General features: G+C 37.0%; 1 protein-coding gene and 1 pseudogene across 1 annotated transcript in view; one reads left to right on the top strand and one right to left on the bottom strand.

Annotated features, from left to right (window-relative positions):
* The window catches only part of ZGRF1 (zinc finger GRF-type containing 1), a 92,743-nt gene that overhangs the window by 63,914 nt on the left and 4,902 nt on the right, over positions 1 to 23,927 (bottom strand). The window contains exons 3-8 of the mRNA XM_034672113.1: positions 23,643 to 23,723; positions 14,305 to 14,364; positions 12,224 to 12,409; positions 9,644 to 11,897; positions 5,822 to 5,895; positions 131 to 211 (exon numbers count right to left, since the gene is read on the bottom strand). Coding sequence (XP_034528004.1) covers positions 131 to 211; positions 5,822 to 5,895; positions 9,644 to 11,897; positions 12,224 to 12,409; positions 14,305 to 14,364; positions 23,643 to 23,723 — 2,736 coding nt within the window. The remainder of the gene's footprint in view (positions 1 to 130; positions 212 to 5,821; positions 5,896 to 9,643; positions 11,898 to 12,223; positions 12,410 to 14,304; positions 14,365 to 23,642; positions 23,724 to 23,927) is intronic.
* On the top strand, positions 3,792 to 5,683 carry LOC105240590 (annotated as a pseudogene).

The raw sequence follows: 23,927 nt of genomic DNA, 5'->3' as shown, positions 1-23,927 counted from the left end.
CAGTCATTAGTTTTTCTTGTTCCTAAAACCAGGTTAATTCACTATGCTCATTAACCTGCCTATGAAGACTCTGACAGTGGTATAAAAAAAGACAGTGGATTAGAAAATCAAAGTTGTTCACAAATTTTACCTTAGGGTCACAGGTTTTTCTCTCTAATTGTTTAGGGATAACATCTAGAAAAGCAGTCTCTTCATCTCCCATGGAAAAGAACTAGAAGAAAATATCAATAATTATGTTAGCTAGAAGAGTTTTGTAGGCAGCTCATGAATTTGATGGGAAAATACTCCCAAAACTTAAAGTTTGCCATTTGAAAATACACTTGCCATTTCAATCTCACTTCTGTATATACATACATATAATAAGCTACCTCTGGGAAAGGAGTTCTCCAGCAGATAAGGTACTATGCTAATTAATTTTAAAACTCAGCAATAAAAAATATTAAAATTCTAAATTTTTTTTTAATTTATTCATTTTGAGAGAGAGAGGGGGAACACATGCACACACAGGGGTAAAGGGCAGAGGGAAAGAGAGCATCTTTTTTTTTTTTAAGATTTTATTTATTTGAGAAACCAGAGAGAGAGCGCAAGTGGGGGGAGGGGCAGAGAGAGAGGGACAGGCAGACCCCCCACTGAGCAGGGAGACTACCCTGGGGCCTAAGATCAAGACCTGAGCTGAAGGCAGGCACTTAACCAACTGAGCCACCCAGGTGCCCCAGGAGAGAGAATCTTGGGCAGAGTCCCCACTAAGCGTGGAGCTGGACTCAGGGCTCAATCACACAACCCTGAGATCATGACAAGAGCTGAAATCAAGAGTCGAACATTTAACCAACTAAGCCACCTAGGCAACCCTAAGTCTAAAATTTTAGTTAAATATTTTAACACTAGAAAACATTGTTGCATACCTAATAATCACCCACCTAACCAAATACTTAATGTTAATGCAGATTATTTAATTCAAAAATTAGTATGAAACCAAAGGAGGAAAAATTGTAAACAGTGTTAACAGTTTATTTAAAGAATGAATCAGAGTGCCTGGCTGGCTCACTTAGTACAGCATTTGACTCTTTTTTTCTTTTTTTTAAGATTTATTTTTTTTAGAAAAAGAGCAAAAGCTAGGGGAGGGGCAGAAAGAGAAGAAGAGAGAGAATTCTCAAGCAGACTCCCCACTGAGCACAGAGCCTAACATAGGGTTTGATCCCAGGACCATGGGATCATGACCTAAACCAAAATCCAGAGTCTGCCACTTAAGTGCCACCCAGGCGCCCCAGTAGAGTATGTGCCTCTGCATCTTGGGATCATGAGTTCAAGCCCCATGTTGAGCACAGAGCCTACATTAAAGATAAAAATAAAAATAAAATAAATAAAATAAACCATTTTCTAGCAACCATAAAAACACAAGATATAGACAATGGCAACTAGACATTTTTAGTTCAAGTAACTATATAAAATAATCATAATTTCTACTATGAATTAGATAGACTTTGAGAAGGAATTTAAATGAAAGAACAATTTTTATGTTTAAAACATATAGAGAAAAAAAATTTCCTCAATGGACAGAAGAGGTAAAGTAGTATATTTCTTCAAATAATGGTTACCTTCCATTAATAACACAATATATTAGCACATCTGCCAACTACTCTTAAAAACATGCAACTCACATTTTAGAATTAGAATTTTCTCATACAGTGAGTTTAAAAATCAATTAGCACAGGGGCGCCTGGGTGGCACAGCGGTTACGCGTCTGCCTTCGGCTCAGGGCGTGCCCGGCGTTATGGGATCGAGCCCCACGTCAGGCTCCTCCGCTATGAGCCTGCTTCTTCCTCTCCCACTCCCCCTGCTTGTGTTCCCTCTCTCGCTGGCTGTCTCTATCTCTGTCAAATAAATAAATAAAATCTTAAAAAAAAAATAAAAATAAAATAAAAATAAAAATCAATTAGCACAGCACCTTCTCTTCTGCTTCGCTATGTGTAGCTAATTATAGAAATAAAATTAGCAGAAATGAAATAGCTGTGCCATTAAGTATATCCTCAAAGAGCACCCTAACTTTAAATTTGGAAGTTTTTCTATCACTAATGTACATGAAGAGGTTGCTTCAGAAAGTTATAGTACAAAAGGTATTACAAAAATGCAAATATACTCCTATATTAATGCTAAAAAGATTTAAATAAACATTTTTTGCAAAAGATTATAAGATCTTTTTCATTCCTGTGAAATTACAACAGACTTTTTAAAATATATTATATTTATTTTAAATGGCAACTCATAGGAGCGCCGGGGTGGCTCAGTCAGTTAAGTGTCTGCCTTTGGCTCAGGTCCTGATCACAGGGTCCTGGAACTGAGCCCTGATTTGGGCTCCCTCATCAGCAGGGAGTCTGCTTCTCCCTCTCCCTCTGCTCCTCCCCCTGCTCATGCTCTCGCTCTCACACCCACTCTCAAATAAATAAATAAAATCTTCTAAAAACATAAAATAAAAATAAATGGCAACTCATTCTGGAGAATGATAGTGTTTATTTGCAGTTTATACTTTGTGATAACTGTCCTTGAAAGAGTTTAAACCCTCTTTTTCAAGTAAAAAAAAGAAATAAGAATGTGATCATTTGTAAGCTAAATAATGCAGTTGCTAATTATGATTTTATCCATTTGATTTATTATATAAGGACGAAAAATGATTGAGCCACCACTATATGAATTTTATTTGTTGTGTTTTGTTCATTTAGGCAACAGAGTTGCAGGTACAGCTATAATAGTCAATGACAATTCTTGGATTAAGTAATAATTGCAAATTTACAAACTTATTTGTGATAAAAGATTTGTCATTTAACTACTGACCACATATGCCATTTATACAAGACAGTAGGCTCATCTAAATAAGTATAAAGGGGTAACTAAGTACAAATGATATTGAAAACTGACATATAAAATATAAACATAAAATTATATGCCATACCTATATATACAACTATAATTTCTGGCTACTTTATATTTTAAAAAATAACTCTCCTGAAAACACTGAAGTGGTGCACTTGGTTCAACTTCATTTTCTGTTATAATCTTAGCAACAGAATATTAATATAAGAATAACTAAAAGGTATTAGCAAGTTACAAAATAAAATATAAATTTCTATTAGACATACTAAATAAAAGAACACTATCACTAATAATTGAAAGAGCAAAAACAAAATGTCAAACACTATTCCAACTTAGCAAAAATTGAAAAATGTCTTTTTTTTTAAAAGATTTATTTATTTATTAGAAAAGCAGAGAGGGCACGAGAGTAAGGGGAAGGGGAAAGGAAAAGAGAGAGAATCTCAAACAGACCTTGCACTGAGCAGAGAGCCCGGTGCTGGATTCGATCCCATGACCCCAAGAACACAACCCGAGCCAAAATCAAGAGTCGGACACCCAACCAACCAAGCTACCCAGGTGCCCCAAAATTGAAAATATCTTAGTACTGGAGAATGTGAAGTGAAATAAATATTCATACCGTAAAAGAGTAAGATTTTTAGATTTGACAATATAAATCAAGAAAATTGTTCTTAGTCTTTCTAGTTATCAGTTCCACCTGTGGGACTCGTATCTGAGGAAAAAACTTAAAATGTAAACAATAATTTATGTGCAAAAACATTTACTGAAGTTTTATTTATCCTAGCAAAATGGTGGAAATAATTTAAATGTTCAAAATAGGGCACTGCTTATCCAAAGCATAGGATATCCATACGATGGAATGGTAAGTAATGTCTGAAAGATATTTAACTGCTGGTGAGCCACCAAAATGATCTCTGTGCTGCAGGATGGGGTTTGTCAGTTGTCAAGAATAGGCTTACTTTAAGAGATACCAAATGAAATTTAGATGACGAGAGGACAAAACTCATTACTATGCTTGGAAACACTTGGTAATTCAGGATAAAAATAAGTACAATACACCTTAATACAGGATGATAGTTTGTGTAGCCAACGGAGATATCATTTGTCAGATTACCTATGCCCACATAGAAGGAGACATGATAGTTTGTGCAGCTTAAGCTCATGAACTCCCAGAGTATGGTGTGAAGGTTGGCCTGACAAATTATGCTGTAGCATATCATACTGGTCTGCTGCTGACCCACAGGTTTCTCAATAGGTTTGACATGGAGAAGATCTATGAAGGCCAAGTGGAGGTGACTGGAGATGAATACAATGTGGAAAGCATTGATGGTCAACCTGGTACCTTCACTTGCTATTTGGATACAGGGCTTGCCAGAACTACTCCTGGAAATAAAATATTGGGGGCCCTCACGGGAGCTGTAAATGGAGGTCTGTCTATGCTTCATAGTGCCAAATGATTCGCTAGTTTTGAGTCAGAAAGCAAGGAATTCAGGGCGCCTGGGTGGCACAGTGGTTAAGCGTCTGCCTTCGGCTCAGGGCGTGATCCCAGCGTCATGGGATTGAGCCCCACATCAGGCTCCTCCGCTATGAGCCTGCTTCTTCCTCTCCCACTCCCCCTGCTTGTGTTCCCTCTCTCGCTGGCTGTCTCTATCTCTGTCAAATAAATAAAAATAAAATCTTTAAAAAAAAAAAAAAAGAAAGCAAGGAATTCAGGGCACCTGGGTGGCACAGTGGTTAAGCGTCTGCCTTCGGCTCAGGGCGTGATCCCAGCGTCATGGGATTGAGCCCCACATCAGGCTCCTCCGCTATGAGCCTGCTTCTTCCTCTCCCACTCCCCCTGCTTGTGTTCCCTCTCTCGCTGGCTGTCTCTCTCTCTGTCAAATAAATAAAATCTTTAAAAAAAAAAAGTTATAAAAATTAAAAAATTTTTAAAAATTTAAGGGAAATACAGTGTCACTTGACGTCTGTTGATCACTGAATGAACTACTAACTCAAGGTAGTTCAGTTTCAACATCAGATCTTATGTCATTTCTTTCAATAGCATCATATCTTTGTAAAGTTGAGTTCTCAGAAATTGCTATGATAAAAATCAATTACCATGCAAAAATCAATGTGAACAAGAAAACTATTCTAAGGTTTGAGAAGTTGTGCAGTGCCCAACAAGTGCATACATTCCATTAGCAATTGTGTTTATTTAAAAATAAAACGCTTACATTGGGCTCCGCGCTGGAGCTGGAGCCTACTTAAAAAAAAAAGGTGGGATGGGGGAGTGCACCCAGGTGGCTAAGTCAGTTAAGCACCGACTTTTGATCTCAGCTCAGGTCATGAGTTCAAGCCCCGCGCTGGGTTCTGTGCTGGGCAAGGAGCCTACTTAAAAAGTAAAACAGGGGTGCCTGGGTGGCACAGCGGTTAAGCATCTGCCTTCGGCTCAGGGCGTGATCCCGGCGTTGTGGGATCGAGCCCCACATCAGGCTCTTCTGCTATGAGCCTGCTTCTTCCTCTCCCACTCTCCCTGCTTGTGTTCCCTCTCTCACTGGCTGTCTCTATCTCTGTCAAATAAGTAAATAAATCTTTAAAAAAAAAAAAAGTAAAACAAAATAAAAGGCTTACAGTAATCATTTCACAATTTTTACATATATCAAATCATTATGTTGTATACCTTGAGCTGATACAATGTTGTATGTCAACTATATCAATAAAAGTGGAAAAAATAAAAATAAAAAGCTTACTAGGACATAATACTTATTAAGTTGTTTAATACTACTAACTACTTAATAAATGGAACTGGTAGGCTTTTTTTCCCCCCCAAAGGATGTAATGAAAACAATTACTGAAATACAAAGTGGCAGGAGGGTCATGAGATAAGATATCTTAGGACCCTCTATATGACTGTAATCTCATTATGAAGAACAGAACATTCTATATCAAAATAAAAGAATATAGGATAAAAATGTACCTGTTGAGAATCCTGGTTCAGATGAGGCAACTTTGGTAAAGCTTGTGAAACTCCTGAAGTCAACGGTTTCCTAACTATAATAGATAAAATAAAATGGTTTTATTCATCATACATAGTGTTACAAACTGTTTAAAAACTTATTTCTAGGGAAGCCTGGCTGGCTCAGTCACTGGAGCATGTGACTCTTGATCTCGGAGTTGTAGGTTTGAGCCCCACATTGGGTATAGAGGTTATTTAAAAATAATAAAACCTTAAAAAAAAAACCCAAATCCCTTATTTCTAAAACTCAAAGAAATGAGGAATACAACTTAAACTTGAAGATGAGGCAGTCTTGATAATTGTTGAATCTGGATTTTGGATATTTTGATCAATGGATGAAAATGCTCTGACTAGAGGTTTGAAGGAAATTACCCCTAAAAGCAATGACTTATTTTTCACTAATTCAGTGTTTGTGTTGATTCAATAAAACGTAACTACTGCAAATAATGAGAATCAACTGTAATCTTCTTTTCAACTTGATGAGAAAAAAGATTTCTTAAAACTAAATTCTGTAATTCCTATGTCTTCATATTAGGAATTTATATCCTTATATATTACATAATTATATCTGCCGCTACTTGTTTTTCATGAAATTTCTTTTCCTTTTAAATTTTTTAGAAAATAAATTTTCAATTGCCATCAAACTTGGGATGCCTGGGTGGCTCAGTCGGTTAAGCGTCTGCCTTTGGCTCAGGTCATGATCCCAGAGTTCCAGGATCGAGTCCCACACTGGGCTCCTTGCTCAGTGGACAGCCTGCTTCTCTGTCTGCCACTTTCCCTGCTTGTGCGCACACTTCCTCTCTCTCTCTCATTCTCTCACAATTATATAAATAAAATCTTTTTAAAAAGATTGCCATCAAACTTAACTACATTTTTTTTCCTAAAGATTTTATTTATTTATTTGACAGAGAGAGACAGGGAAAGAGGGAACACAAGCAAGGAGAGTGTGAGAGAAGAAGCACGGTTCCCGCAGAGCAGGAAGCCCGATGTGGGGCTCAATCCCAGGACCCTGGGATCATGACCTGAGCCAAAGGCAGACGCTTGATGGCTGAGCCACCCAGGCACCCCCAAACCTAACTACATTTTAAATGACTATTTTAGGAGGTACAATAATTTATTCTTATCTTTCTCAGGAATCCCTTGAGATATTTAAAAAAAGAATTCAATTTTAACTTTTGAGTATCCTAAAGTACATTGTTCATTCACATTTATATGTTTCTAATTATGATATTTACTAATATGTTCTATATTGGTTTTCTTTTTAAAAAAAAATGCTATTGGCAACATACCATAAGCAAAGTCAAAAGACCAGTTACATACTGAAAGAAAAATATCTGCAACACACATCACAGATAAAGGGTTAGTATCTCTAATATATCAAAAAACGCTTAAAAATCAATGAGAATTGGGGCGCCTGGGTGGCACAGCGGTTAAGCGTCTGCCTTCGGCTCAGGGCGTGATCCCGGCGTTATGGGATCGAGCCCCACATCAGGCTCCTCTGCTATGAGCCTGCTTCTTTCTCTTCCCACTCCCCCTGCTTGTGTCCCTCTCTCGCTGGCTGTCTCCATCTCTGTCAAATAAATAAATAAAACCTTTAAAAAAAAAATCAATGAGAATAAAAAGACCGACAGCCAGTAGACACCCGGACAAAAGGGTAGAAGAGTTCATGAAAAAAGATGCACAAATGATGCTTAAACACATGAAAAGCTGTTAAATTTCACTTGTAGTAAGAGAAATACAAATTTAAATACACTGAAATGCCATTTCTCATCTACCAGATTAGCAAAAATTCCAAAGTTTGGCAACACATTCTATTGGCAAGACTAAGAAACAAGCATTCTTGTGCATTACTGGGGGGCATAAGAAATGAAGGGAATTTTGAAGTATCTAATAAAGTCACACATTTACTCAGCAACACTACTGCTAGGAATTTGTCCTGAAGACACACCTCAAACAATTTGCAAACACACACAGACACATATACATATATATGGCTACTTACTATCACATTATTTGTAATAGAGAAGTATTGGAGACAGGTTGCATAAACAATGGTTCATCTACACAGTGGAATATTACAGAGATGTAAACAAATAAAATGAGGATGTGACCTATTAATTGGTACGAAGCGATCTCCAGAGTATATTAAGTGAAAAGAAGGTGCTAAAAAATATATAGAGTATACTATCTTTTGTTGAATAGGAAAGGAACAAGAATGTAAATACAGAGGTATTTATTTTTGCGAAAAGAAACACAGGTATGACATTGGCTACGTCCAGCAGGTAGGTAAGAACAGGATGAAAGGAATAAGGAAGGCATCTGAGTTAATGTTTTATTCAGCTTTGATTCCTGAACTAGGTTAATATTTTACAGAATCAGAAATAAAAATAAATCAACAAGGATGGGCAAAAAAGCCCTCAAACTGAATATAAACAGTGAATTTAACTATATTTACATCAAATTATAACATAATCACACTAAAGAAAATAACCCAAATAACTTTTTAAAAAGATTTGAGAGAGAGAACATACACACACACCACGTGCACACCCAAGTGTGCACACATGATCAGGGGAGGGGGCAGAGTGAGAGAATCTCAGACTTTCCACTGAGCACAGAACCAGATGTGGGGCTCAATTCCGTGACCCTGAGATCATGATCTGAGCTGAAGCCAAGAGTCAGATGCTCAACCAACTGAGCCACCAGGATCCCCATCCATTACTTCTGAATATTCTAAAACAATGTATTTTCAGTAGGATACACTGCAAAAACAAGCCAAAAAAGTGGTGCCTGGGTGGCTCAGTCAGTTAGGTGTCTGCCTTCGGTTCAGGTCTTTATTTCAGGATCCTTGGATCAAGCCCCAAGTTGGGCTCCCCGCTCAGTGGGGAGTCTGCTTCTCTCTCTCCCTCTGCCCCTCCCACCGTTCATGCTCTCACTCTCTCAAATAAATAAAACCTTAAAAAAAAAATCACAGGATTTGTGAGCTTTACAAATTTGTAAAGGTTTTTTCTAGTAGTGACACCAGTGTAACAATTTGGAAGCCATTTGATGTGTATTGTAGAATTGAGGAAGTAAACATACGGATGGTGTTGGGAACCAGGGCCCTTTCCCATTTCATACAATATGAAATGGAGGAAAGACAGGAAGAACCCAATTTAGAATTGGAATTAGAGATATCAATATGAACTCATGGTTATTTTTTAAAAAGTAATTCCTAACACATGTCCAAAAATGTATGACAGGAATGGATTTTCACATACATACTTGCTTATATGTGCCTGTATATGCTTATATACACAAAATATTTCCAGAATATTTTTTGCAAAATATGGAAGGAAACTATGGCTAATTCTGAGGAGTGGACTGAAGTACTGTACTAGAAAGATGACTTATTTTTCACCTTATTATCCTCTATTAGAATTGATTTTACGGGTACACGTATTACCTATTTAAATAAATACTATGTAATTCTGAGGCACCTGGGTGGCTAAACATCTGACTCTTGTTTTTGGTTCAAGTCATGATCTCAGGGTCATGAGATCGAGCCCTGTGTCAGGCTCTGTGCTGGGCATGGAGCCTGCTTAAGATTCTCTCTCCTCCCTCTGTCCCTCCCCCTGCTCACACCCATGTGTGTGCTCTTTCTCTCTCTCAAAAAAAAAAAAAAGAAAAGAAAAAGGAAAGAAAAAAATTACTATGTAATTCTTTAATGTAGCCTCCAAAGCAAATACTTTTCATCCTCTGAGCTATACAGAGAACAATCCAAAACAAACATGCCAATCTAACCTTCAGGATTGCTATCTGGCTCATAAGTCTGCAGAGTCCCTTGTTGTTTAAAGGTAGTATTTTTCTTTTTCAGTATTTCCAAGCCTTCTAAAGCTGTACTGTGTTCAGATAATGATTTTAAAAGGGAAATGTTATTTACTAATCCAGAGAGCTCCGAAGGATTTCTAGGACTATTCCAATATTGTTTGCTTTCTCCATCAGTTTCTCCTTCAACCCTTTGCAAATCTTCAGATTCAGGAATATACGCTTCTATGTCTTTGGAAATAGGATGCTTTTTTCCCAGAGGGTAAAACAAAGAATTGGAAACTTGGATATTTGATTTATCAAGAGTAGTACATTCTTCAGAGTGATTAGGATTAACATTGAATTGTTGGATACTGATGTTGCTGTTGGCAGTTGACAGTAAAACCTGTTCATCATTTTTGTCTAAGCTACTTCCCATAATAAAAGGCTGAGGCTTGGCCTGTTCTGACAATGGGCTGTTTTCAGGAGTCTGATTAGTGGCTATGTTTAAACAAGGAATATGTAAATTCGAGCTTGTACCTTTAGATTTATTCTGTGGTAAAGCAATATCATAGCTAATTCTGACTTTTTGAATAGATTTATTAGCATTTTCATTATTCTCTATATATACATCATCAGTCTCCTCTAAAGATGAGTCAAAACTGCTTAACGTGTCATTATACTCTTCTATTTCTTTTCTAATGTTTCCAGCTTTCCAAGCTCCTGTGTCAACACCTATACAAGCTTTATCACAAAACTGTGATAGCAGAGTCTCTTTAATAGGAAATGTCTCTGTAGGTTTATCCCCAATAGATGTTAAATGAGACAAATATTCACTGCCAACTTTCTTACAGTGTATATCTTCATATCTCTTTTGAACACTTAAACTGCTGTCATTTTGGGTAAAAGCTTCCTTTACCCAACCGTCTGAATCCTGGGAAATTGTGTTGCTTTCCTGTGATTCCTCCTCAGTGTCGTTGGTTTCAAAATTGTTCAGATTAAAAGTCACCTCCACAAGCGGCTGTGCTACATTACTCATAGGTTGAGGAATACTATCAGGACCTCCACTATCAGTATTGCTTTTAGACAGCACGTTGGTAAAGTCATCCGAGAGCCTAGAATTGTTACTTGTAGAAGACTCCGTTTGCAGCTGCTCAGATTCAGGCAGGAATGACATTGGCTGGTCATACTTCTCTTCCGGTGTTCCACAGAGATTTATCTCCTGAGCATTTTCTCCCATGAGAATTGATTCTTTTACACACATCTGGTCATTCTGACTAACAGGTATTTTATTATTTTTTTGAATGTCAGATTCTGATAATAAACCCTCACTCTCCACACTGCTACAGGAGACTGGTAAGCTGTTGCTTTTACAGAATGAAGGAATTTCCAATTTTACTTCCTGATCCAAAGATGGATCATTATCATCTACTGGCTTGTCTTCATTATACTTTTTACACTGTTCAGCACAAGTTTCAAAGAACTGTATCCTTTCTTGTACCAAAAGGTCTTTCAAATTTAAATTTGTATTATCTCCCTGGGCCTTGGGTTTTCTTTCTGTATTATTTCCATCTTCAGTAGAAGAATGTACAGGTGAACTCTGTGAGGATAAATACACGGCCCATCGGCTTTTATTTCTCATGGTATTTTCTGATTGATGCTGGTGGTGTAAACTGTCTGTGCTCTTCACCTCTGCACACTCTTCTTGTTCAACTATGCACTTTGGTTTGGTAGGATTATTTACACTTCCTTGTAGCTGTATCTGAGGGAGATGTTCCGTAATCCCAGAATTTAGTTCTTTACACGTACCAGTTGATACGGACTTCAGAAGAGCTAATATCTGTGCTTTGCTTCTGATGTTTTGTGAAACTCCTAAACAGTGAGATGTCAAACCATCTTTTTTTATGGCCTCATTGGTCAGTACAGAATCTGAATTATTTACAGAACAGACAGGAGAGCAAAAATAATTTTCTTCACATAGCATTTCTGAATCATTCTTGAAGAATGGAGTAGACACAACGGAAGAACAATGTAAGCCATCTGTCTCTCTGTTCTTGTAAGTGACACTGTTCTTGGGGTCTGTTGGCATATTATTTATATCTTTCTTGCCAGCAGTAGAAAACAAAGGAGGTGTGCTGTAGAAGGGAGAAACAAAAATAGAGCCAGGTTTCTTAGCCTCAAGTGACACAGCTGATTCACCATTTTCTGTAATAATCATTTTCTTTGGCACTTGACGTGGTCCTCGAAAACCCTAAAAATATTAAAACAATTATTAGCTGTTCCATTATCTATAAAGAAACTCTGAAATGAACCGGCTAAAAAAAAAGGAAAAAAAAAAGGAAGAAAAGAAAAAGGAGTGTGTCTGTTTTACAAGTTAAAAAAATAAAATTTGCAAGATTAAAATGTAAACACTCATTTGTAATAAAATTTTTCTAATTAGGGTTTACTTCCTCTCTACCTAAACATATATTATGAAGTACAATTTTAATGATAGAGTACAATAATTTCAAATTCACTACTTCTTGAAACAGCATTATAAATATATATTGATTTATTATTTTCAACAGAGAAACTTACAGTAAACTTCCTTTTTAAACCAGCAGGCTGACATCCACGGGACCGGCCAGAGGATATAAATCTCCTTGGATTTAACTCTGGTGCTTCTTTAATGACATCCTGTTTAATAGCTATACTTCCAGCAACTTTAACCTCCTCAACTGTGATTAAGTACCGATCACTTTCTAAGTCATCTCCGGGCTTCACCTAAATTTTAAAGAATAAAGTTTAAAAAACAAATAAATGTTTAAAAAATAAATTTAAAATCATATACATCTAATTATTTGATTATGTGTTCCAGTAGGCCATTAGCACTAGCAAGACACAAAAGATAATAATCATTAAACGTATGAATTAATAACTAAGTCTTCACTTATTATTATAAACCAGTTAACTACCAATAAGCACAAAAAAGGATAATTATATAGCAAAAAGTTTTCACTAATTTGCTTATTCAATAATACATATATGAGACCCCTGGTTGTATGCAGGAGGTACAAAGACAAAAAAAAAAAAGAGGGGTACAAAGACAAGCAAAACAAATATACCCCTTCTCAAGGAGTTCACTAAGAATCCATACAACTAAATGTAATTTTTAAAATTAGAGCTATCGGGGCACCTGGGTGGCTCAGTCAGTTGTGTCTGCCTTTGGCTCAGGTCATGATCCCCGAGTCCTGGATTGAGTCCCACATCTGGCTCCCTGTTCAGCTGGGAGTCAGCTTGTCCCTCTCCCTCTGCCCCTCTCCCCATGCACGCGCACAGTCTCTTTCTCTGTCTCAAATATATACATAAAATCTTTAAAAAATAAATAAATAAAATTTTAAAAATTAGAGCTATCAAATACCAATCATATCTTTATAAATTCATGTCAACTACACGCTCATAATTACCACAAATTAAAAATTAGGTAAATTATTACAATTGCTTAAATCACATATTCCAAAAGCATTTAAATTAATAAAAATATTTTTAAAAATGGGGTGCCTGGATGGCTCAATCGGTTAAGCGTCTGCCTTCAACAAAGGTCATGATCCCAGGGTCCTGGGATTGAGTCCTACACTGGGCTCCCTACTCAGCAGGGAGTCTGCTTCTCCCTCTCCCTCTGCCTCTCCCCTCTGCTCATGCTCTCTCTCTCTCACTAACTCTTTCTCTCTCTCAAATAAAATCTGTAAAAAAAAAAAAAAAAAAAGATTATCAACCTGGTTGGTGATACACAAAATCTGTGTATTATCACAGATAATATGCTTAGTTTTTCTTAATGAAATGATTTAAAACGAAATAATAACAACAGTAGTTATGCCCAATTAAGCATCTACTAAGATGCTTTTCATAGACCCTTTTGATAAATACAAAAATACCACAACCACTATTAATGCTACAAAAATTTTTAAAGATTTAACACCATAGCCAAAATCAATACAATGATAATAAGAATATTCATTTTAACACTTTTAGAATCACCAGACTGAACTATACTTTACATAGATTATTTCTAATTTTTAGACCAACACAATAAAGTCTGTGTTATGGGCTATGTTTTACAGTACAGAATTTAGACACAGAGAGGCTAGGTTAAGTAGGAACCATTTGAAAGTGGGAAATGAACCCAGAATGACGAAACTTTAATATCCTTATTCTTTACACTAAAATAAACCTTTAGTTCCCTTTTTCCAAAAGGGGAAAACAGAGGATATCTGAGAAAATATTTATAGGTATAATTTCCAAAAATATTTCCCACTATAGTTCTCAGCCTGTCAAGGCCATGTTATACAATTAGGTTACAGAGCCACTTTCTGGTGTCAGATAGCAGCCCTACCACTGTAATTCTATGAACATGGGCAAGTTATTGAACCTTTCTGTACTGCACACCTAATGTAAAAACAATCACAGTGTTGTGTAAAGATTAAATGAAACAATATCTAAGAGTTTTTAGCACAGAGTGTGGCTAATAATAAATGTTGAAGAAGTACTAGCTATAATTAATATTATTAACACCATGGCTACACTCTTTAACAATACTCACAAAGGAAGTAAAGAAATTTTTTTTAACTTAAATATAGAGATTTAAGTAACTTAAAAATAGGATAGAAACATTAAAATACCTTAAGGCACTTAAGAAATATATTCTCCAAACATTGTCCTTTGTCATCATATAAAATTGCCTATATTAAAACAAAATAAGTGTTAAAAAGAAACAATAAAATTCTGCTTTTCTTAAACATCTTCAAAGAATAGCAAATCAAAAATGGTTATATAAGTAAATCCTATAATGAAAGAATTACCCAGTTTGTTTTGGATTAGAAAGTACATCTATTTCAAATGTTTCCTAAGCAACTATTCAATCTGTGCAAGACAGCAAAGGTATATGCATAAGAAATTCATGAACTTAATTTCTGCCAGGAGGATCCTGGAATGGAACTGGGAAGAAAACAGAATTGGAATGCATCAGAGGGCAAAACAGGAGGAGAGATGACTAAACAGAGGCACCTGGGTGGCTCAATCAGTTAAGCATCTGCCTTCGGCTCAGGTCATGATCCCAGGGTCCTGGGATCGAGACCCAAGTTGCGTTCTCTGCTCAAAAGGGAGTCTGCTCCTCCATCTGTACTCTTTCTTTCTCTCCCAAATAAATAAATAAAATCTTAAAAAAAAAAAAAAAAAAAGGATGTGGCATGGAGGATTGGGGAGATGATCAGTGCTTGAAATAAGTCATCAGCATTGGGATAAGAGACTTACATGAAGTAAAAGGAATAACACTTGTTGAATGGAAGCAATAGGAAGAAAAAGGGAGTTAAGGTAATTATAATTTTCTAGCTTCTCCTTGTGTCTTTAGCCATTTTATATAGCAGTTTCTCCACTAGCCCCTTAAATATTGCTGTTTACATCACTTGGGAGAATAGTTTGGCAGTTGCTTAAAAGGTTAAAAACAGAGATGCCATGTGATCCAGCAATTCCACTCCACTCTGTATATATTCAGAGAAATGAAAACATATGTCTTCACAAAAATTTGCACGCAAATGTTCATAGCAGCATTACTCATAACAGCCAAAAAGTGGAAACTCAAAAGGGCATCAATTGAAGAAGGGATAAATAAAATGTGATCTATTCACACAATAGACTATTACTGAGCAATAAAAGGAATAAAGTATTGAAGCATGCTTCAACATGTTTGAACCTTGAAAACATGCTAAATGAAAGAAGTCATTCAATGAAAGACCACATATTGCATAATTCCATTCATGTGGAAAGGTCCAGAATAGGCAAATCAATGAGACAGTAAGTAGACTAGTGGTTGCTTAGGGCTGGCAGGTGGGTACTAAGTAGCGACCAATACTGAGTATGGGATTTCTTTCTTGGATGACAAATGTTCTAAAATTAGATTGTAGTAATGGTTGCGAAATTCTATGAATACACTAAGAAACAATGAACTGAATTCTTTAAATGGGTGAATTGAAAAGCATGTGAATTATTTCTCAATATAGCTATTTAAAAGATTGGTGTTTAAAAAGGCACTATCTTGGGGTGCCTGGGTGGCTCGGTCGTTAAGCATCTGCCTTCGGCTCAGGGCGTGATCCCAGAGTCCTGAGCCCCACATCAGGCTNGGCTCCTCTGCTGGGAGCCTGCTTCTTCCTCTCCCACTCCCCCTGCTTGTGTTCCCACTCCCCCTGCTTGTGTTCCCTCTCTCGCTGGCTGTCTCTCTCTGTCAAATAAATAAAATCTTTTAAAAATAATAAATAAATAAATAAATAAATAAATAAATAAATAAATAAATAAATAAAAAGGCGCTATCTTTTCCCCTCTGTTCTTTACATTCTATACTCCATTATTTTTTTTTAAGTAGGCTCCATATCCAGTATGGAGTCCAGTGTGGGGCTTAAATTCACAAACCTGAGAGCGAGACCCAAGCTAGGATCAAGAGTTGGATGCTTAACTGACTGAGCCACCCAGGCGCCCCTCTATACTCCATTCTTGAGTGATATCATCCACACAAACCAGATCATATCATGCTTCTGCTCAAATCCTTCCAATGTCTCCACAGCTTATAAAGAATAAGAACTAAAGTTCTTACAATGACCAAAAAGGCCTACATAATCCCCTTGATCTCCATTCTCATCCTTGCTCCCTCTACTCCTTGTTGTCTGCCTAACCCTAGACAAACATATTCATTTAGTTTACTGGTCTGTCTCCTCCATGTTATTTCCATGAAGTCATGGGTTCATGTGTTTTGTTCCCTCTGCATCCCCTAGAACAGTGTGTAACTCATAGCAGGTGCTTAAAAAACATCTGTTAAAGAAATAAATGTAGGGGTGCCTGGGTGGCTTAGTTGGTTGCACATCTGCCTTCAGCTCAGGTCATGAGCTCAGGGTCCTGGGATTGAGCCCCACGTCGGGCTCCCTACTCAGCAAGGAGTCTGCTTTTCCCTCCTCCTCTCTCCCTCTTTTGCATGTGTGTGCTCTCTCTCTCTCAAATAAATAAAACCTTAAAAAAAAAAAAAGAAAAAAATATAAATGTATGAATCCACTCCAGAAGCTTCAAATATCATCTAAATGTCACATACTCCCAATCAGTATTAGTAGCCCAGAACTTTCCTGAGTTTCAGGTCTCTACAGCCAATTACTTAAATGTTCTTGTGACACTACAAATTCATTAAGTTCAAAATGGAACTCGAAACCTTAATTTTAAGGTGCCTGGGTGGCTCATTCGGCTAGGCATCCTACTTTTGATATCGGCTCAGGGCATGATCTCAGGGTCATAGGATCAGGTCCCGAGTTGGATTCCACACTCAATGCAAGGTCTGCCTGAGATTTTTCTCTCTCCCCCTCTGCCCCTCCCCCTGCTTGCACAAGTGTGTGCGTGCACGCTCTCTATGTATATATATGTATATATAATAAATCATTTTTAAAAATCTTAAATTTTTCTCCTAAACTTGCTTTTTTCTTTTTGAGATATCCTATCTCAGTACCATAATCACGATACAAAACCTGAAAGTCATTATGGATTCTTCTCACCCTTCATGTCCAAGACCTCCACGTTCTATAATATTTATAATTATAAATTCTATAGGTTCTATAATATTTATATATAATATTTTAATATTAAATATAGTGAATATAAATATTAAAATATTATTTAATATCAATGTTTAATATTTAATATTCTATATGTTCAATATTTATATTTATTACATTTATAATATAAATATTTTCACAATTTCTCTCTAATCATCCTTTCTCTCCATTGTCATTGTTAATGCCTGGTCAGACCCCCATCACTTTTTGTCTACATTATTCTTTAGCCTACAGTCTTCTTAAATTTAATCGTTCATCCTACACAGCTTAAAAGTTATGTTACACATTGCTGCAGAATGATCTAAAGCAGAAATATGATTATGTCACTCTTCTGCTCATAATTCTTCACTGGCTCCTAAAGCTGAGTATACAAAGTCCGTTGTGATAGGACTCCTGACTACCTCTTTAAGCCATATATTCTACAATTACCCAATATGAGCCCTTCATTTCAGGCATATTTAACTGATTATAGTTCCCCAAATGTTTAATAGCTTCATACCTCCATGTTGTGGTAGCTATGACACCATCTTTAGCTCCCCTCCCTCCAACTTATTAATTCTGTTCACAAAACAAAAAACAAATGCTCAAAAAATACTCTTTACCTGGAAAGACCTCTCTGAACCAGAATCAGACTTTGATTCTTCGCTCCCACAGAACCCTAAGCATATCTCTATAAATGTTATAATCCTATGCTCTTAGATAAAAGCTGCTTGAAGACAAAAACTGTAAGTTACAATTTACTGCATTCTTACAATGTGCCAGGTACTTTGTTAAGTCAAATAAATAAATAAAATCTTAAAAAAAAAAAAAAGAAATAGATGACATGACTTAAACCCAAGACATCAACGAGACCAACCCTTTCTAAAGGGCATGGACTTGGAGATGCTGTTGTTACTCCAACCAAACAAAAGGCTCAACATGTACCTTTATGATACTGGTAAGGTTACAGTGATTATAACCCTAGGTCTCAACTCTCAGCCCAGAATCTAATCTGTAACTTCAGTTCACTGGCGTAACTCCAATTTATTTGGGACGGTAACATTTTTATTTAAAGTTTACTTATTTATTTTTAAAGTAATCTCTATACCCAATGTGGGGTTCGAACTCATGACCCTGAAATCAAGAGTCACATGCTCTTTGGACTGAGCCAGCCATGTCGCCCTATGGGAAACTGCCTTTTAACTCCTGAAACATTTAGAACTAGACCATGATATGGCAGTAATTCAAACCAAAATTATCAATGTTTTGAATTAAGATCATGAATAGGTTTTAGTAATTATGCAATCAATGATTTTAAAGTATTTTGTGTTATTTTAATTTTCAAAAAATATTTTTTACTTTTATTTTTTATTTATTTTTTAAAGATTTTATTTATTTATCAGAGAAAGAAAGTGTGCACAAGTAGGGGGAGTGGCAGGCAGAAGGGGAAGCAGGCTCTCCATTGAGCAAGGAGCCCGACGCAGAACTTGATCCCAGTACCCCGGGATCATGACCAGAGCTGAAGGCAGACGCTTAACCAACTGAGCCACCCAAGCATCCCCATTTTTTACTTTATAAGGTACTTGTAGGGGCGCCTGGGTGGCTTCGTCTGTTAAGTGTCTGACTCTTGATTTTGGCTCAGGTCATGATCTCAGGGTCATCAGATCGAGCCCCACATCAGGCTCTGAGCTGGGCATGGAGTCTGCTTAAGATTCTCTCTCTCCCGGGGCGCCTGGGTGGCACAGCGGTTAAGCGTCTGCCTTCGGCTCAGGGCGTGATCCCGGCGTTATGGGATCGAGCCCCACATCAGGCTCCTCTGCTATGAGCCTGCTTCTTCCTCTCCCACTCCCCCTGCTTGTGTTCCCTCTCTCGCTGGCTGTCTCTATTTCTGTCAAATAAAACAAATAAAATCATTAAAAAAAAAAAAAAAGATTCTCTCTCTCCCTCTCCCTCTGCCCCTCTCCTTCCCACCCCTGCTCCCTCTCTCTCAAAAAAAAAAAAGCACTTGTAATGCTTCAATTTACATTTTACATGCATCTAACAGATTAGACAAATTACACATTAATGATTCCAAATGTGTAACTGAGAAATTGATTTTGGATATGCTACTTTTCAATTGAAAGAGAAGGGTAAGTTAATTTTACTAAGTTTATAAACAGCATTAGAATACTTACAATATTTTAAGAATAATAACTATGATTATGTTTAATTTCTTAGATACACTAGAAGGATTTAATTTGGAGGTTTTTGCTTGTTAGGGCAACTAAATTGCTAAAGAAAGAAACAGGGGCAGCCGGCTGGCTCAGTCAATACAGCATTCAACTCTTGACCTTGGAGTTGTGAGTTCAAGGCCCACCTTGGATGCAGAGGTTACTTTAAAAAGCAGGGGGCAGGCTGGCACCTGGCTGGTTTGGTAGAAAGTTTGACTCTTGATCACAGGTTTGTGGGTTCAAGCCCCATGTTGTGAGTAGAGATTACTTAAAAATAAAATCTAAAAAAGAAAAAAAAGAAAATCAAATAAATTTATAATTTAAAATATTTAAAATTTTATGTTTGTTGATAGATGGATTATTAAAAGTATCTAGCTTGGGGCAACTGGATGGCTCAGTCGGTTGAATGCCCAACTCCTGGTTTCAGCTTGGGTCGTGATCTCAGGGTCATGAGATGGGGCCCTGCATTGAGCTCTGCAGTGGGTATGGAGCCTGCTTGGAATTCTCTCTTCCTCTCCCTCCGCCCCACTCATGCTCACATGCTTGCTCTCTCACTCTAAAAAATAATAATAATAATAATAATAATATCATTTTTTAAAAGTATCTAATGGGGCACCTGGGTGGCTCAGTCAGCTAAGCATCTGCCTTCAGCTCAGGTCATGATCCCAGGGTCTTGAGATTGTGCCCCACATCGGGCTTCCTGCACAGTGGGGAGCCTGCTTCCCCCTCTCCCTCTGTCCCCCCCAACTCGTGCTCTCTCTTGCTCTGCGCTTGCCCTCAAATAAATAAATAAAATCTTAAAAAAATATATTTAGCTTGTTAATTTAAGTTGACTAAACACTAAACCCACTGAAAGTTAAACTAAAGTTAATAGGATTTGTAAATTGAACTTGAAGCCTTAAAGCAAAACTAGTTTTTCTTTTTTAATTTTCTGTTTTAATTGTTAATTCACAAATAATAATAAGTAGCCTTTTTACATAGAGAAGCTTCTCTTACTGATAACTTCTCAATGACATGTGGAGTAAGAACAAAATATGGAATAAGTCAATCAGAGAAAGACAATTACAAGATTTCACTCATATGTGGAATTTAAGAAACAAAACAGGATCACAGGGGATGGGAGGGAAAAATAAAATAAGACAAAATCTTATTGTCTGGGGAGGGACACAAACCATAAGGCACTTTTTTTCTTTTAAGATTTTATTTATTTATTTGACAGAGAAAATGAGAGCACAAGCAGGGGGAACAGAAAAGGGAGGGAGAAGCAGACTCTGCTGAGCAGGGAGTCCAATGCGGGGCTTGATCCCAGGATGCTGAGATCATGACCTGAGCCAAAGGCAGACGCTTAACCAACTAAGCCACCCAGGCACCCCAAAAGACTATTAACTATAGGAAATAAACTGAGGGTTGCTGGAGGGGAGGTGGGTGGGGGAATGGGGTAATTGGGTGATGGGCATTAAGGAGGGCACATGACATAATGGGCCCAGAGTGTTATATGTAACTGATGAATCACTGAACTCTACCTCTGGAACTAATAATACACTATTTGTTAATTAATTGAATTTAAATAAAATTAAATTTTAAAAAAAAACAGAATATGGAGATCTACAACTGCTAACTGAGGAGTAGGACTCCTAACTGCATATATTATCAACTCAAGTGTAATAAGTTGTTCATTTAAACTTGTAGTATTAAGAGAGACAATAGACTGGTTAGGAGCCCTGGAGCCAAAAAGCCTAGTGTCACATATGACTCCTTCACTCTCTAGCTGTGAGATCTGTGAACAAGCTACTTTATCTCTCTATGTGTCTCAGTTTCAACCTCAGTAAAATACAGACAAAAATAGTACTCTAAAAGGGGAGTTATGTAGACTAAGTAAGTTGACACACTTAAAGCATGCCTGGCACATGACAATATAAGTTTTTAAAAAATCCATTTAGGGGAGGGTGGTGGGGGAGGGGGTTGCTAAACAGATGAAGGGTATCAAAAGATACAAAACTCTAGTTATAAAATAAATAATGTACAACATGATGACCATAATTAATAACACTGTATTGCATATTTATTTATTTTTTTTTAAAGATTTTATTTATTTATTTGACAGAGAGATAGCCAGTGAGAGAGGGAACACAAGCAGGGAGAGTGGGAGAGGAATAAGCAGGCTCATCAGAGGAGCCTGATGTGGGGCTCGATCCCGCAACGCCGGGATCACGCCCTGAGCCGAAGGCAGACGCTTAACCGCTGTGCCACCCAGGCGCCCCATGTATTGCATATTTAAAAGTTGCTAAGCGTAAATCTTAAAAGTCCTCATCACAAAAAATAAAAGAAAAAAAATTTTTTAACTATGTATGGTGACAGATGGTTAACTACACTTATTGTGATCATTTTGCTAGTATACAAATATCAAATCATTATGTTGTATATTTGAAACTAATATTATGTTAAATGTCAATTATACCTCAATAAAAATAATAAGCAAATTGAGCAGATTGCTCTCCCTAATTGGCTGGGCCTTATCCAATCAGTGGAAGGACTGAAGAGAACAGGAAGATTTAGTATGAGAAAACTCCTCCTGCCTGTCTCTGAGCTGGGACATGGGTGCTGTCCTACCCTTTTGATTCAAACTGAAACACTGGCTCTTCCTGAGTCTCAAACCTCCCATCATTATACTGAAACTACACAATTGGCTATGTTGGGTCTCCATCTTATCAACTACAGATCTTGGCACTTGTCAGCCTCCACAATCACATGATCCAATTCCCTAGAATAAATCTCTTCTTTCCCTCTCCCTCCACATATATATATATATTTATATCTATATCTATATCCACATATATCTATATATATGTGTATATATATATATATACACACATAGAAAGACATAAATGTGTGTGTATATATATATATATACACACACACATACACACACATATATATGTATACACACAGAGATTGGGGCATCTGGATGGCTCAGTCAGTTAAGCATCTACTTTTGGCTCAGGTCATGATCCCAGGGTCCTGGGATCAAGCCCCGCATCGGGCTCCTTGCTCAGTTGGGAGCCTGCTTCTCTCCCTCCATCTGCCCCACAAACTTATGCTCTCTCTCACTCTCTCTCTCTCAAAATAAATAAATACAATCTTAAAAAAAAAGGACAGAGATTAAAGAGAAAGATTTATATATCTTTATATATTTCTGTGTAAGTACATATATGACTGAGTTCTAAGGAATACTTCAAAGTTTGAGAAGAGAATGAGCCCACAGAAAATACTTAGATGTCAGTAAGCAACCTCAGGAAAGTGTGGTGTCACAGAAGTCAAATGAAGAGTTATTATGAAGAATGAAGGAGCCAAGAGTGTTGCATAAGGTCATGAGAACTGGTAAGAGAAGATTACAATTCAGCAGATGGAGATACTTGGGGTGAGAAAAGAAACCCATAAAGAAGAATCACCATATGTAGTAAAGTGAAAGATCACCCCAGTAAATAAGTCTCTCAAGACTGATAGGATCATATCATAATCAAAGTAAATGATTCAAAGAAAATGGGAAAACAGAAGAACGCTATACATAATTTTAGGAAGTGACAGCTTTACTAAAATGGTGTGTCAACTCTATATGTATCATTTCACTGTGAGCATTATGGTGTTAGAAATATATCTTAATAGAGTTTTTTTGTATCATTAAACTCTTACTGCCTGCAAAGAAAAAATGTGCCAAAATAACTAAAAAGTTTTACAGAAGATCTAATTGAAATTTTAAAAATCAAAACGGGGCGCCTGGGTGGCTCAGTCGTTAAGCGTCTGCCTTCGGCTCAGGGCATGATCCCAGCGTTCTGGGATCGAGCCCCACATCAGGCTCCTCCGTTAGGAGCCTGCTTCTTCCTCTCCCACTCCCCCTGCTTGTGTTCCCTCTCTCACTGGCTGTCTCTCTCTGTCAAATAAATAAATAAAATCTTTAAAAATTTTTAAAAATTTAAAAAAATCAAAGCAAATTAAATAATATTTACTGAATTTTTAATATGCACAAATTAATCACCATAATGTGGCAATCATTTGACAACTTCTGTTTTCATACTATATTAGCTTATGGACATATCTAACATTTTATCATCTACAGAATCTTCTTAATATTCAATCAAAAGGCAAGAATCTAGCTTTTGGACCCCATAGTCAACTGCTTGTACTTACTTTGTTTCCTAAGTGAGTGATCTTCAGAATTCCATCTTGCCACACTTTTGACTTCTTCAACTTTTGGTGAGTATACAGTACCTTATTTCCAAAAGTACAAAAGAAATGGTTTCTATTTACATGTATTAAATGTTTATTGAAATGAAAGATACCATAACAATACAACAAAGCATCAGGCCCCTGGATGACTCAGTTGGTAGAGCATGTGACTCTTGATCCCAGGGTTTTGAGTTCAAGCTCCATGTTGAGCATAGAGCTTACATTAAACAAATAAATAACAAAAAC

The sequence above is a fragment of the Ailuropoda melanoleuca genome, chromosome 11, assembly GCF_002007445.2.
Source record: "Ailuropoda melanoleuca isolate Jingjing chromosome 11, ASM200744v2, whole genome shotgun sequence".
Lineage (NCBI taxonomy): Eukaryota > Metazoa > Chordata > Mammalia > Carnivora > Ursidae > Ailuropoda > Ailuropoda melanoleuca.
This window is presented reverse-complemented; position numbering and strand designations above follow the sequence as displayed.